We start from the raw sequence: 15,664 nt of genomic DNA on the forward strand, positions 1-15,664 counted from the left end.
TTCAGGAGGTCAGACTGTTTAGTGACAAGTCATTTTATAATACAGACTGTAGTGGGTGTCTTCAAATAAATATAAGAACCACAACAGTATAGAAGCAGTTTCCACCATCACATAGTGCAATATTTAATCTCAGGCCTGCAGGCAGCAGTCAGGGTCACCTGTCCTGACTGCACCTCTTCATCAGGGGGTCTAGGTGTCGGCCTGTGAGTCTGCTGTACTCGCTCAGGATGTAGTTTTCTCTCTGCTGCATCTGCAAACATGTTACACCTTTAATCAACATCGAACATCCAGACATCACACAGTTTGAAGTTCATAAATTTGGTATTAAAAAAAAAAAAAAAGACTCAGCTCATATAGATCTACCTATGGATGACAGATTAAAGGAAAAAACTGAGTCTTTGTAGATGTGATGATGGAGGCATCTTCTAAGGACTTCTAATGGGTTGTGATCTTGTGACTTGAGCACAAAGTGTATTTCCATTTGAGCTATAGTCTGAGTGGAGGAATGAATTTGGACACAAAGCCACTGTCTCCTTACAAACCTCAGTCCATTCTTCCTCTGTCTCGTGCCTGTAGCCCAGCAGGTGGCAGATCCCGTGCGCAGTGACAACCTGAAACAGGAACAATGAAACAGTTAATCACAGAAAATGGTACTGCTGTGCTTCATTTGGAAGCATTGACGGATTACACGCATGAGGGACAGGATAACTTAAGTTACTGTTTCATACAGTCAGCGCTCCATGCAGATCCAGGGATTCCTCCTGACACTGCTTCATCACAAACTCCACCCCAAGGAAGATATCTCCAAGGTTCAGCTCGTCTCTGTGAAGGGGGCAGGGCAACTTCCCGGGCCTCAGGTCCTTAAATAAACCCCCACAAAACACACAGATATTTGAGTGGAGAAGTTACCCCAACCCTGCAGATTGTGTTCATGTCTTTCCCACAAGATAGCACAGTAGGTCAACTTAACCTCAATTTTAACTAGTTAAGTCTTGAGTAACGCTGCACCCTAGTGGTGAAAGTTAGTTAAATTCTGTAGAGGGTAAATAAAAAGAGGCCCTTTAAGGAAGCTTTCCAAACTGAGTGAAGTGATCAGAGAGATGTACTACTATGCTGAGCCTAGAGTCAAAGTTTTTAGTGCCATGAAGGTTGCTCTCTTTTATTTTATTTTATTTTTTACCTGGCTATATCACCATGGTAATATATGCCAAACAGGTAACCTGGTGCAGACCAGTAAGGTTCACAGTTTTGGTTTAAAATAGATGGAAAGCCACCAATTTCCGTCCCTGAGTGAATATTAAATAACATTAATATTAAAGGAGCTACTAAATACAAATAGATGCCCAAACAGTAAAATAATGTGCATACACTATCTCTCTTTCAAAACTCTTATTCACCTCATGCCGCTTTCCATAGAAGATAATATGGATGATTAGAAAAGGACACTATTAGCCATGATGCAAGCATTGGGCAACAGTTTTGACTGAAAGCCTTTTACACAGCATACGTGTAAGATCTGTAGAAATATTTTGAGCTTAAAAAATACTCTTCAGACTCATCTATGCCTAATGTAGCCATTCACACCAAAGGCATAATTTTACTGTACCAATGCCATTTTTTTCGGCCAAGCTTTACACAGTGGAAAACTGATACTGACACATGGCTGACAGTTACAATGAAATCAAATCAGCCTTCAGCTTTCTAATTGGGGTTGTTTTATTTCCCTTTCAGGATGTGGAGGGCCAGATTAAGATGGTTCACAGCTGCCTGTGACCCCCTGACTGTAGTTTGCCCTACAGCTCTTGATAAGTCCATTCAAAGGCTCTGCTTGCCCATGCTGTTAGATGGTGACGTTGATGAGTCACAGAAGAAGCAGCTGGACGACAAAGGAGGCTTTTTCTGAAGCTCCATTTGGCCTTTGAAACTTTATGAATCTTTTATTGCACACAAAGCAGTGTAATAAATCAAAAACAGAAGAAGACGTCCAGAACACACCCCCACCACCACCAGATCTCCACTAACATAAGTGTGTTCATTCAAAACGTTTAGCTGCCATGTTTACCTCGTAGAATGGGAAAGACAGGACATCCGTGGGTGTGTTCTTCTTCCTGTAGATGTGATTGATCTGCTGCATCTTCTGGTTGTCCACGCAGATGATACCCAGGTCGAACTTCTGGATGCCCAGTATGTGTCTCAGCGTGACCACGTCCCTGCGCAGCCTGGCGCGCCGAAGAGGCACCACCTTCTGGAGGTTCCTCAAAACTACTCCCATTTTAAACAGCCGACACGAGAAGAGAACACAGCTACGGAAAGATCTCGGTACATAGGTGAAGGTTACCCACTAACCTATCTCCTACCTGGCAGCACTTTATTGTCGGTTGGTGAGCTTCGCCGTTAGCCACAAGCAAACTGTAGTCTCCGAGGTGACACGAATGCAGTCCCCGGGAAGTAGATAGTGTAGTTCTTTTCTGGTTTATACAGCTCTGATAACCTAATTTACATTCATGAAATATATTCTTTCTTTTAATAGATATGGTCGCTTATCTGTTAACAACCGCCTCATTGGCCATAGCGGAACGAATGGTTTAGCATTACTAGCAGAAGGAGGACTGATAAGTTTGTCGGACCGGAACCGGATTTAGAAAAACGTGAGCCAAAAAAGCAACACAAAACAGTAAAAGGTGGGATCTTTTTTGACGCACTTCTTCGGGTATTCCTATAATTCTGTTAACTGGGGAACTTTATGAGCAGCCAAACAAACTTTACTAAGTAATACTTTCATGGTGTTAGCCTGTGCTAGCAGTGTAGCTACGAGTCTGTTTTCGTCTCTTTTTTTTTTTTTTATCAGCTTTTAAGCTTAAATTCTCCTCAGGCCGGAACTGCCTTACTGCTTGTTGCTATTCGAATGCTTAAAAACGTTAACATAAAACGTTATTTGAGCCATGAATACACCCAATCCGTTCGGTAGTGCCCATGGAGGAGCTTTCCAAGTCCCGAGCAGCAGCGTGAAGCCCAGCTTGTTCTCGTCATTTGGGCAGCAGAGCTCCAGCACACAGGCCCCGCAGAGTGTGGGATTTTTCGGTCAGCCGCCCCCTCAAGGAAGCAATATGTTTGGACAAGCCCCGGCCTTTGGACAGCCATCTGCGCAGACTTCAGCGTTTCCACAGCAGTCTGCCCAGGCTTCAGCGTTTGGACAGCCATCTGCGCAGGCTTCACCGTTTCCACAGCAGTCCGCCCAGGCTACAGCGTTTGGACAGCCATCTACGCAGGCTTCAGCGTTTGGACAGCCATCTGCCCAGGCTTCAGCGTTTGGACAGCCATCTGCCCAGGCTTCAGCGTTTGGACAGCCATCTGCCCAGGCTTCAGCGTTTGGACAGCCATCTACGCAGGCTTCAGCGTTTGGACAGCCATCTGCCCAGGCTTCAGCGTTTGCACAGCCATCTGCCCAGGCTTCAACGTTTGGACAGCAATCTGCCCAGGCTTCAGCGTTTGGACAGCCATCTGCCCAGGCTTCAGCGTTTGGACAGCCATCTGCCCAGGCTTCAGCGTTTGGACAGCCATCTGCCCAGGCTTCAGCGTTTGGACAGCCATCTGCCCAGGCTTCAGCGTTTGGACAGCCGTCATCAGGAGTAAGCAGCACGGGTTTTGGGGGTGGCACAACACCGGCTTTTGGACAGACTGGAGGGCCTGGTCAGAGTTCAATGTTTGGGCAAACGCCTGCTTTTGGGCAGGCTTCGGGATTTGGCAAACAGCCACCAGCAATCGGCCAGCAGCCCTCTGGGTTTGGCAGCCCACTGAGACCCACAGTGAGTCAGCCTCAGCCTCTCGGGTTTGGACAGCCATCATCATCATCCACCACTGCCACCACCAACGCCAGTCTGCTTGGGCCAGGTCAGAGCAGGAGCTTCGCACCATCTGAATTTAGTTTCAGGCCAGCCAATGAGGCACTTTTCAAACCCATCTTTAGTGCCAGTCCCGAGCCAACCAACCCCCCAACCACTTCACTGTCCAACTCAGCTTTTGGTGGGTCCCAGACAACCTCCAGCACCACCACCACGGCTGGTTTTTCTCTGTTGCCTAAGCCTGGGTCTTTAGGTTTCAGCTTCTCTGAACCAGCCTCAGCCCCCTCTATCTCCTCTCAAAGTAACCCACTAACAACTGACAGCAGTAGTGGTCCAGCTACCACTCTTCAGTTCACCTTCTCCCAACCAGCCACACTCACCAGCTCCAGCACTAAGGCTACCACCACAGAGCCCACCACCCCGTCGTCTTTTAGCTTTACACCCAAAACCCTCCAGCCTCAGGCATCGCAGCTTTTTGGAGGAACAACTTTTGGTCAGCCCTCAGCTTTTAGTGAAACCAAAACCAAAGAAGAGGCTAGTACAGATGTTAAAGTCCATACTGCCCAAGGGGACATCAACATATTTGCACGGCTTGGCAAAGGCACCAAGCGGAAAGACGATCCACCAATCTCCAGCACCGGCCTTGAGAAATCAGCTGTCCCTGAGGAGGATGTTCCACCTGAAGCAGAGTCACCGAGACATCCCCCAAAGAGGCCGCTGATGAGGTCGCATGACCCACCAAGAGGATTAATCAGCCGAGCACTGAGCAGTCTTCGTAAGGATGGTGCTAAACCAGTGAGGCGGAAGGCTGCAAACGAACCGGAGAGGGAGGATGTCCAAATTCAGAGTGGTGACCTCTTTGTAACTCCACCTGCTGCCCAGACACTGACCAAAGATGTGCAGGATAACGCCGAAGAATCAGGTGAGACATAAAAGTCATATATACTATGCATTAGTAACAAATGTTCGAAGGGTCATGACAAAAATCTTTCATCATGCAAAGTACTTCTAAACAATTGAAGACCAGTTTACTCGTCAGTGCTTACAATGACTGTAGTGATTTTTCTCTACAGATTCAGCAAAACCTTCAGAATCAAAGGTCGCAACCACGACCCCAAATAAACGTGGCTCACGCACTGAGAGCATGGACAGCCTGAGCGGCATGTCTCCCACCGACTGCACCTCACTCATGTGCAGGAACGTCCCTTCATCACTCAACAGAAGAGACACGATCGAGAAGCACTTTGCTCGGTTTGGGAAAGTTCACAAGATTATCTGCCGGCCCGCCAAGAACCTCACCATAGTGTACTTCAATGACCACGTGAGTCACCTCTTTGTACCCTCAACATCTTAAGTTAGAGGGTATCAACAAAACTGGCATTCAGTTTAACTTTTCTCTCTCAAGCTTCTACTCTTTTATTGCAAGTATTTTGGAGTTTCCTATTCTACTTTATAGAGTGTAATGTAGATTTTTTTTGTCTTTTCCCATCATCTCTTCCAGGCATCAGCGGCAAAAGCAAAGAAAAAAGGCAAAATGCTGCAAGGAAAAGAGCTTGTCCTCCTGTGGCAGAGAAAGAAGCAGAGTAAATGCAAACATTTCTTTAAAAGCTAGTTTATTTTGGCAAAAATATCCTCTAACACAGAGTGATGGTTCTTCTGTATTAATGTGTAATGTTATGGAGCAGGTCCAGGGGAGAAAGCGGGTAGATCTGGAACTGGAAAGGAGACGTCAGAAGGAGAAGGCCAGGAGGACATGGAGTCAAAAGCGGGTTCTTCTTCACCACTCCGGAGACCCACCCTGAGACCTCCCACACTCAGCAGCACGGTGACCTTCAGCCGCAGGTAACACAGCACCTAATTTTTACTTCACCAATAAAGCTGTCATGTAGTATGAAAAGTTTCCACAACATCATGGCTCTCTCACATGTGTCAGCTCCCCGGTGAAGAAACCTTCCCCCGTAAAGGCTCTGCAGTTTGACACTGAACCTCAAAAAGAGAGCAGCACCAGCCAGAGCTCCGAGCGCCCGGTCCCATCCTCTCTCCTCCCCCTCATCGGGCAGGTGGCTGAGACCGCAGAGGACAAATACCGCCTCCTCGAGCAGAGAGACAAGATCCTGCGTCAAGGCAAAGCCACCTCTCACATCAGCCATTATTAACAGAGCTACAAAAAATAAAATAAAAAGGTGTGAGACATTTAGTGCTAATGTCTTTACAGGCCGGCCAAAGCGGACAGACCTCCACCTTTCCAAGGTATTTGTGGGGACGTGTCCTGACATGTGTCCTGAGAAGGAGAGGTACATGAGAGAAACTCGGAACCAGCTCAGCGCATTCGAAGTCATTCCAAGCACAGAGACGGTAATGTCTTTAATATCAATATTAATATTATTTAAAATATTAAATTTGACTTAGAACTCCATGTTTAGTATTCAGAAGATTCTCTGGAGCACATTTAGATTTAAACGCTTTATTCACTTCATCTGATTGCACTAATTGGACGTTTGGGTGCACAACATTGTAAACATATCTGCTATTCATAAATAATGAATGTGTAAATATCTGTTTAGGCTTAGTGATAAATAATAAAAAATATGTATACACTGGAGAGACACTGCAGACTAGAAATGTCCAACTCACTTAAGTTTGTGGGCCAAAGAAAGCCTCGTATGATGCCCGACAGTCAAACAACTAAATGTTTAAAACTTTTCTTTTAATTTAAACAAAAATTTGCTAAAAACTTTCAAATGTAGTGAACTGTCGATTACAGAACTGATGATGAACCGCCTGAGATACTTTTAAATGTCTTCTTACATGTAATTAAAGTACTGTCATATTTTCACTTTTCACCCAGTGAGGTGATGTTAACATTACCTCAATGGGTAGTGCAGAATGAAAATGTATTGGCCCAGGGCAGCCCCAGGACTCACTGGAAAGGTTATACCTCTTGGCTGGCTTGGGAATGACGTTTTGTCCCCTTCCGATGAGATTAAAGAGGTGGCTGTGGTGAGGGAAGTTTTGGCTTCTCTGCTTAGACTGCTGCCCTGTGACTCAAACGCTGATGGATAGATGGATGAAATGGTTGTCAGTGTTTTTTGTAGCAGGCTGTAACCTGGTCATGCAAGGAAATGAGATTCTTCTTGCTGTAAACAATTTTTTTCTCCTTCCGTCTCTGACCAGGTGGATCACAAAGCTGCTATCAAGGAGTACAGCCGCTCATCAGCCGACCAGGAGGAGCCCCTGCCCCACGAGTTGCGTCCTTTGCCGGTGCTCAGCATGACTATGGACTATCTGGTGACGCAGATCATGGATCTGGGCCACGACAACTACCGGGACTGGTACGACTTTGTCTGGAACAGAACCCGCGGCATCCGCAAGGTAGTGCTTCAGATGAGCTGCTCCAGCTATACTTAATTACAACTTCAAAAAAGCTGTTTTGTTTCTGGAGGTTTAGGTGGGTGATTGGTGTGATTTAGTCATTGCTCTGGAGAGACTGATCCTCGTCTCCATCTCTCACTCACAGGACATCATCCAGCAGCACCTCTGCTGCCCACAAACGGTGTCACTGATTGAAAAGTGCACCCGCTTCCACGTGCACTGTGCCCACCACCTCTGCGAGGAGCACATGTCAACGTTCGACCCCAAGATAAACAACGAGAACATGACCAAGTGCCTGCAGAGCCTGAAAGAAATGTACCAGGACCTGGCTACGCGTCACATCTTCTGCCCCCGTGAGCCGGAGTTCCGTCAGTACAGCGTTCTGCTGAAGCTCAACGATGGGGACATCCTGCGGTCAGTCACGGAAACATATACAGAATATACCCATTCGGTGCTCCAGCGAGCATTTCCTCTGTAATTTGTAGCTGCATCTCACACCTGACCCTTAATCTCCACGCAGTGAGGTGCAGCAGTTTCGTGATGAGGTGCGAAACTCCACCGAGGTGAAGTTTGCGGTGCAGGCGTTTGCTGCCGTCAACAGCAACAACTTTGTTCGCTTCTTCAAGCTGGTGAAAGGAGCCTCGTACCTCGCCAGCTGCCTCCTGCACAGATACTTCAACCAGGTCAGAAACTGCCTGGAAATCATGTCTGAATCTTTCTCAATGAGGTTGTTTACGCACTTTTTTCAGGGATGCTTCAATTGTGACACTTTTGGATCACAACCTAAATTTGCTGATTAAATCTTTGTTGCTCTTATTATTATTTTATTTTGTTTGTGTTGTTATTCATCTCCTGCACTGTGCCAGGAAACAATTTAATTATTTGATCTTTTATTCAGCACAAAATGAATGTGCCATACCAGATAATATTTTTATTTCCTGATATACTGTAGTCATCAAGCCTGATGGACTTTTTAATGACTTTTTTTTAAATGAGTGAGAGAAGGTTAAAACAGAGGATTGCAGTAACAGGATGGCAGCAGGTTGTTATAATGCTTACACTTGTGTTGTAAGCTCGTGCTGTATCTGGAGCGCACGTCAACCAGCTGACGACCACCAAATCCCAGTTAACCAACTTCCTGTCAATGTAATTATTATTCCTGGAACTGTATGATGGCATAATGGTTGTTAGCAGCTGTAGCTTATATCTTAAACAATCCTTAAAAAAATATGATGCTTAACCTTCAGCATGGAGATTAATTTAGATCTGGCAGGATATTAATTAAAGGGACAATATTTTAGTTTTTTGTTGGTTGAAAGGGTCAGAACAAATATTGATGTGTTGGAAAAAGATTTGGTGCTCATTAAAATAATACAGTTTTTTGTGCGGGTGTTGAAAACTCCTAAACTTCATGTCTGTGTGCAGGTCAGAGCTAAGGCGCTGAAGACCCTGAACATGGCTCACACTGTGGGTCCCCGCTCAACTTTGTTTCCTGTTAATGACGTCGTGCGGATGCTGATGTTCCGCACCACTGCAGAAGCGACTGACTTCGTCCAGCAGTACGGCCTCAACGTCAACGACGGGTGAGCGTCCATGCCACTGGTTTCTCTCTCAGCTCCTTTCAGTGGAATGCTGTGTTTCTAAGGTCGTATTGCAGACTTATTGCATCGGCAAGACCACCTTAAATAGCCTTTGATTTAATCTCGTTTTTGTGTTTTACGTTTTGTCTGCAGCATGGTCGAGCTGAGTCGAATAGCCTATCAGGAGCCAGAGCTGCCGCTATCCCAGAAGAAGTCTGAAGTGATTCTCGCTAAGAGAACGGTCTTGATTGGGGAGGTGGTAAACGGAGGGCCCCTCCCGAACCCTCCCCAGCACACCCCCGTCTGCAGCTTTGACTCCCAGAACAAATACAGAGGAGAAGGAGGCTTGATCGAGGCCACGCCATCCCAGTTTAAAGGTTAACATGTTTTATTTTCTCCAGTTGTTGCACGCACGTTAGGTTATTCTATTTCTGTAAAACTCAACTAAGAATGATCATTTGATCACATTCAGGAGGCGAGGAAGTGAATTCTTTGATGCCTGTTTTGCCGTTTCAGTTGTTGGTGACAGAATGGAGCTGAAGGCGCCACCCAGTGGCGAGCTGCTGTCTCAGGTCGTACCAGTCAAAGCTCCCGATGTTCCCGCTGCCTTTGGGCCAGCTGCAGCTATTATGGATGAGACGGGAGAGCTCTCGACCCACCCAGCTGAGCCCCAGCTGCTATTCCAGCCTGTCAGACCCCCGTCACCTCCACCCAAACCTCAGCTGGTGTTCAGTGATGAGGTGGGGAAGAGTTCCCAGCTCTTCATAGACATTACTAATTCTCATTTTCAATACAGACCGTTCTCTAGTAACTCTGTGTTTTTATAAGCAATGTAGATATTTTTGCAATTAAATTTAGGATTGCTCACTTAAAATCACTTAGTGTACCTTTAACAGTAAAGATAAAGAATTAATATTTTCCTTCCTTCTCTTAAAAGATGATAAGAACTCATTAAAACATCTTTTCTGTCGCTCGCTGCAGGACATCATGGCTGAGCTGGATGGTGTGGTAGAAGAGGTGGTTGATGCAGCAGTGAGGGAGATGGCTGAGGCCGGCGCCAGCTACGCTTCAGCAGCGCTCAAGTAAGCTTATCATGAAAACCTGTGATTGCAGTGTGTGGGAGGAAGTCCTCCGGTTAACGTGATTGATAACTGGCTGGGTTTTTTTGTTTATTTTTGTTTTGTGCAGGGAGAGCAGCGTGCAGGTGGAGATGATGGTGAGCGAGGTCCTGAGGCAGATGCTACAGGAGGTGTCTGCTGCCGAGATCAAGCTGGAGCATGAGCGCATCGCTGAAGAAAAACGCAAGCTTGAAGAAACCAGGTTGGTCTGCCAGCAGCTGGTTTATAACAGGCGTATCACCGCCCTGGGTTCAGTTAGGAAAAGGGGAAAATATCTTCTACTCTAACAACAGACTCGTGTTTTCCTAAGCCGCAATTGTGACTCTGTCTTAAATATTTTGGGCTGTTTTTGCCACGACTAACCCTGGTCTGTTTTTCCTTTTCTGTCTGTATCAGGAGGCGTCAGGAGCACGAGGCTTTCCTAACTCAGTTCAGCTTCTCTCTCTGCACAGAGGTGATGCACGAAGTGCTAGATGAGACCATAAAGGAGACCGCCGCATCTGAGATCCAGTAAGACTTAAACAGATCTGACCAAATGTGTAACTAAGAAAAATCTGTTATGTTAATTTTTGACCTGAATACAGTCGCTTTCCACGATACACGGTTCAAAATAATCCTTATTTGTCTTTTTTGGGCTTTGGCGCAATTTTCAGTTCATCCTATGTCTCAGAGAAGCTCTTTTAGCTCCTGCCATTTAAGCCAACTGTCTTCTGATTGGCTGACCCACAAAGGAGGTGGGCGGGGCTTCTGTTGCAGATTGTGGAGAATAGAAAAACCAGCCCGACACTGAATGTTTGAAGAATTACTTACACACGCACACCAACCTCATTATTTAAGACTTGTTTCATATTTATTATGAGCATCCACTAACTTAACAGTATGCATGTGACAGAGGATGAGGACGAGTGGACATGCAAAACAAAAAGAGGAATGTCGTGACGTTGGAGCTCTTCGAGTGGCAGACATTAACTTAAAAAAATTGTTTTTCAGAGAGGCATTGAATGAGAAAGCAGAGCGGGTGGCTAAATGCACAGAGCAGGTGTGTGTGAGTCTAGTTGAGGAGACTCTGAATGCAGACATCGCTGTGTTGGTTGAAAACCTGCTTGAAGCAGAGCTGCAGCGTATCCACAAGTACATCAAAAGGTAAAAACATGGATAATGAAGGCACACGAGCAAAACAAAACAGCACCAAGAATCCCAGAAACGTCTTTCTGCAGTTTTTAAATATTCTTCTTCCTCATCTACCAGGTGGCGTGACGTGGTGGCTGTTCGCCGTCAGCTGAAGCGACAGATGCGAGGCTTTCCTGCAGCCCCTTGCTGCGTTGACCCTCGCTTCAAACTGAAAGCTCTGGCTCCCAGCGCCCCTGCTCAGCCCTCCATAGCAGATCTGGCTCGTGGTTTGGTCAACCTGGGAAATGCTGGCATGTTGGCGCTCTCCAGCACCAGGTGTGTGTATCTCCTGTCCTCTCCTGTCTCCTGTCAGTGTTGGACGATGAGCACAGTTCCTTTGCTGTAACATGTTTTCTGTCTGTCCAGGTTGTACGATATGAGACGAGGAGCAATCCACCAGATGAGAGTTCACTACTACTTTCAGCAGCTGCTTGAGTAAGTCCTGTTCCTGTGTTTGTTCAGTCAGCAGTCCGTGTCACAAAGTGTCATTTTGACCTGTTTCTGGCGTCGCCCTCAGCGAAACAGTTTGGGCGCCTCTCGACCTCCCGGCGCTGGTGACGGAAAGCATCCCCAACGCACCCGAGCGAATCTTCTGGAAGGCCGTCGTTCTTTTACCCAGCAACCATGAGAGCGTTGCCAGCGTGGCAGACAGGTGCTCTAATGCCCTAAAGATATTCTAGGCCCGGTTTTCTATGAACATTTCACTGATTGTGTCCTGTCTGTTATGATTTCAGGATCCTCTCTGACTGGCTGGAGGTGAAGCTTGGTGGGCATAAGGAGTCAGAGGGCAGGGAGGAGCAGCCAGAGGGCACCCTGCAGACACTGACTGTCACCAACACGCTGCAGGAGAGCGGACAGCGCACTCACAAAGTCCACATTAGCATCAAGGTCAGATCACGCGGGGCATGCAGAAATAGAAATATGATTATTCAGAGCAGAGCTGTGCTAGAATCACAATAGACAGGAGCTTCACGTTAGGTTAAATGTTTTAAGGCTGAAGCTGAAAGGCTTGTGTGAAGAAAAATAACTAGAATTGGCTTAAAGGGTAAAGAAGAAGCAGCTTTTTCAGGGACATAAATCATGTTTTGCTGAGATTAAAAATACCAGAAGTCCGTTAATGATCAGAAAAAAAAAACGGTTAGGAATTATATTTTAATATTTCTTTCCCCACCCCGCAGGTGTCTCGAGGTCCGCTAAACGAAGACGGCCTGTCAAAAATGGAGGAGAGTTGTGAGCTCCAGGGGACGAGTGCCCTCATCATGCTGCTGCCCGCCCTGCCCACTGTGGAGCCTGATCAGGACGAGCAGGACGTCCCGCTGTTGTCCGCCTTGCTTCAGCTCAAACAGCTACAGCAAGCCAGCGCCTGGCACTGCCCACTGCCACTCGTCATCCTGGTACCAGGGCTAGACGGGGGCGCTGCTGATACACAGAAACTTGTTGAAGGTGAGAAATGGTAGTGAAGGCAGCACGAAGAGATTTCTGTAGTAGTTGGTAAATGAGTGTTTTTAAAAAAGCTTCATCTCTTCTAGCTCTGAAGCTGCACACACTGGTGACGGACGGCCTGATATCGGAGTATACGTTCTTCTTCATACCAGAGACCACTAATGATCTGCAGGGATCCAAACAGGTACGCATTTGCTCCTTTGCCATCATGGAGGGTTTTTTTGGTCTTGCTTTTTTTTCGGTCTTGCTTTTTTTTCTTTACTGACCTTCTCCATCTTCTCTCCGTCCTGTCCTGTTGTTTGTCTTCAGATAAACCAGGCCGTGCGCTGGCTGGCTCTCCGTACTCTGCCACCTTTCAGTCTAACCTGTAAGACCCTAGTGGAGCTCATTGAGTCCACCTTAAGTCATGAATTCAGTCCCAGAGTTTACTCCCACCGGTTGGAGCGAGCTACCGCACATCTTCCATCCCAGGATCCAGCTCCTGTCGTTCAGCTTTACAACGCAGTCCTGACTCACGTTGCTGATAAAGTGGCATCTCAGGAGCTCTGCGGGCTCTCATGGCCTCCGGGCGAATTCTGTCTGCCTGACATGAGGGATTTTGTGCCTCATCTGGCCTGGAACTCCTACCAGCACCTGGCCTGGCTGCGGGAAATCATCCTCAGCCTGCAGCTGCCAGAGTGGGAGCAGCTGTCCGCAACAGGTCAGTTTCACACAGAAAGAGATTTATCTTCCACAAAGATATTCGGAGGTTAATAATCCTATTTTATATATTTAATCATCTTATTTCTCTCTTTAGACTCGTGGTCTGAGCTGTGCTCCTCCATCTTTCGCTACGCCGCTAAGATCCCGGTCTCACGTCGCAATCAACCCCTCCTCATGTCTCGACTCGAAAACCTTCTGGAAAGAGTCAAGTTAAAGAGTCGGTGCACCCGAACCCCCGGATACGCTGGAGAAGACGATGTATGTGTGGACTTCAGTTTGATTCCTTGGGATGACGTGCTGGTGATCTGCATTGACCACAAGCTGAAGGACTGGCAGATACCTAAACCACCTGTCTGCCAAGGTGAGGACCATGCTGCTGTAATTAATTAAAACTAAATTTGAGACTAACTAAAACCATATAGAGCACTTAATAAAGTTGCCAAATACAATAAAAATGTAAAGACAATGTCTTAAGTTTTAGTCTTTGTCAGTTTGGTCTAATTTTCTGTGGAAGATCATCTTAAAAAAAATGCCTATTTTCCACTTTGCTATTGATGTTTTTGACCCATAATTCCTATTTATTGTTTGTTTTAAGATGCTGTGACAGAGGATGGAGAGATCCTGGTTTATTTCCCCAAATACTCACTGAAGGGCTTCCAGCCGCCCGAGGAGTGGACGGAGGCCATGAGGCAAACTCACAGAGAGAAGCAGCAAGAGAAGGAGGGGTAAGGAGGCCCAGGAAAACCCCACAGGTTGTCAATGCCTCTGAGACATGCGCATCTTTCTTTTAATCTGACAGCACCTGAATGTGCAACACTATTGTGCAGTGCATGAAGCAAAAACTCATACTCCCCAAAAACAGTCCTACTTAAATGCTCTAAAGCCGGCGTCATGGTGGCATCCTTGGAGCGCCTCCTTTGCTCTTCCTTTGTTCCTAATTCCTCCGGTTTTCTCCCTCCTCAGGGTGAGTGCAGCTGCTTATGCCACACCCACCACGGCGACCCTCAGGCAGAGGTTGTTCCACAGTCTGGTGGAGCCCGTCGAGGCTACGTCAGCCCCGCTGGACATCACCCACACGCCCACGCCACCGGAGCTGCTGGCCCACAAAGTCCTGCAGAGCTTAGAGGAGGAGAAAGCTGAAAGCAAGAGGTATACCTACATCACTGCATGTGATGGTCATGGATTAGGGTGGTGGGGCTCACACAGGTAGGGAGTTTTAGCCCCAGACTAGATTTTTATGACCATAAGGCCATCCCACACCCACCAGTTCAAGTGAACCTCAGTGAACCTCATGGCAGTTTGCAAAATCATCCCAATTTTATTATAATGAGAATTTTCCACTTCTTTTGTGTCCCCTATGAGCAACTTTTCATCTGCTGGGTATCCAGGAGCAAACCATTACACCCTGATTCATTTTCTGCTGCGTTCGTTTCATATTTGATTCAATATTAATTAAGAAGTCCCTGAAACCCTTGCGCAGATTCAAAAGGTTCTTGTTGACTGAAGATTGTTTTTAGCCATCTCTAGTGGAGCTAAACTTGAGAGCAACTGAATTTGGGCCTGAAAGAAAGAAACAAGAGCATTGTAATCAGAATGAACTCATAATCATCACAAGTCAAAATTGTGATTTTTAAATTGAAGTTTGATTGACTGGGGAGTCCGACAGTAAACACACCCTCTCTGCCTTTCTGCAGGAGCATGGAGCAGCTTCAGTGCTGGGTGGATGGCGACCCTTTGGAGCAATTGACCACCCCGCTTTTCCTCCCATCCTCCACCCTTCTGTCCATGCCCACCACCATAAGGCACACCCCCACAGCCAGGACTCGAGAGGCATCTTTCACACAGGTACGACTGTTTCCCGACACTGAAATAGGTTCGCTGTTTAAGCTGCTACAGATAAAGAAAATCTTTTATCTTTCCAGGAGCCTGATGATCCTTTGGAAAAAGTGACCCGGCGTAAGACTGCTCCTGAATCTTTGACGTGGCGACTGAAGGAGCTGGAACGCCAGATTTTGGCAAGCCAAGAGGAAGAACTGGCCTGCAGGCTAAAGCTGAGCGGCATGCTGAGCATCGTCGATGACTGACAGCACTTGAAGCAAACAGAAGTGTTTGCATCTTCATACCTGTCTGTGACATGATCATCACCTTTTCATCTCAGTGTGGTCGGGTTCACGGACTACAAATAGGATTGTGGGGGTTTTTTTTGTTGTTGTTGTTGTTGTTGTTGTTATTTTAAACATGAAAATGTATATTTTTAGCACTGGATTAACTTTGTAACACTGACTCCGGATTTATTGTTGTTTATTAAGAGTGTCTCTGTGTAACTAGCACATTAAACGCTGGGGATTGAACTCCTTTAATCCCACATTATTATTGAATATATAATTGTTGAATAAAAGTGGAATATTTTTCTTGTAAAACCGTTTGTCATTGTTAT

General features: G+C 46.4%; 2 protein-coding genes across 2 annotated transcripts; one reads left to right on the forward strand and one right to left on the reverse strand.

Moving 5' to 3' along the window:
* Window positions 1-94: 94 nt before the first annotated feature.
* On the reverse strand, window positions 95-2,272 carry ybey (ybeY metalloendoribonuclease). Its single transcript, XM_085434554.1, has 4 exons — window positions 2,063-2,272; window positions 729-860; window positions 543-611; window positions 95-250 (listed from the first exon to the last, which is right to left on the reverse strand). Exons 1-4 carry the CDS (start codon window positions 2,270-2,272, stop codon window positions 155-157), a joined length of 507 nt encoding a protein of 168 aa, XP_085290680.1. The 3' UTR covers window positions 95-154.
* Window positions 2,273-2,942: 670 nt separating this feature from the next.
* Window positions 2,943-15,647, forward strand: mcm3ap (minichromosome maintenance complex component 3 associated protein). The gene is made up of 28 exons (XM_085434549.1): window positions 2,943-4,764; window positions 4,916-5,163; window positions 5,344-5,425; window positions 5,528-5,684; window positions 5,776-5,966; window positions 6,058-6,197; window positions 7,017-7,214; window positions 7,360-7,628; window positions 7,735-7,897; window positions 8,640-8,797; window positions 8,948-9,171; window positions 9,311-9,534; window positions 9,776-9,876; window positions 9,983-10,114; window positions 10,309-10,422; window positions 10,903-11,055; window positions 11,161-11,358; window positions 11,449-11,517; window positions 11,600-11,734; window positions 11,817-11,970; window positions 12,261-12,525; window positions 12,612-12,709; window positions 12,835-13,225; window positions 13,322-13,588; window positions 13,823-13,952; window positions 14,191-14,376; window positions 14,922-15,072; window positions 15,150-15,647. Exons 1-28 carry the CDS (start codon window positions 2,943-2,945, stop codon window positions 15,309-15,311), a joined length of 6,582 nt encoding a protein of 2,193 aa, XP_085290675.1. The 3' UTR covers window positions 15,312-15,647.
* The last annotated feature ends 17 nt before the right edge of the window (window positions 15,648-15,664 follow it).

This window comes from Copadichromis virginalis, linkage group LG16, assembly GCF_057382275.1.
Source record: "Copadichromis virginalis isolate Kocher_CV1m ecotype Utaka linkage group LG16, C_Virginalis_male_GT1.1, whole genome shotgun sequence".
Lineage (NCBI taxonomy): Eukaryota > Metazoa > Chordata > Actinopteri > Cichliformes > Cichlidae > Copadichromis > Copadichromis virginalis.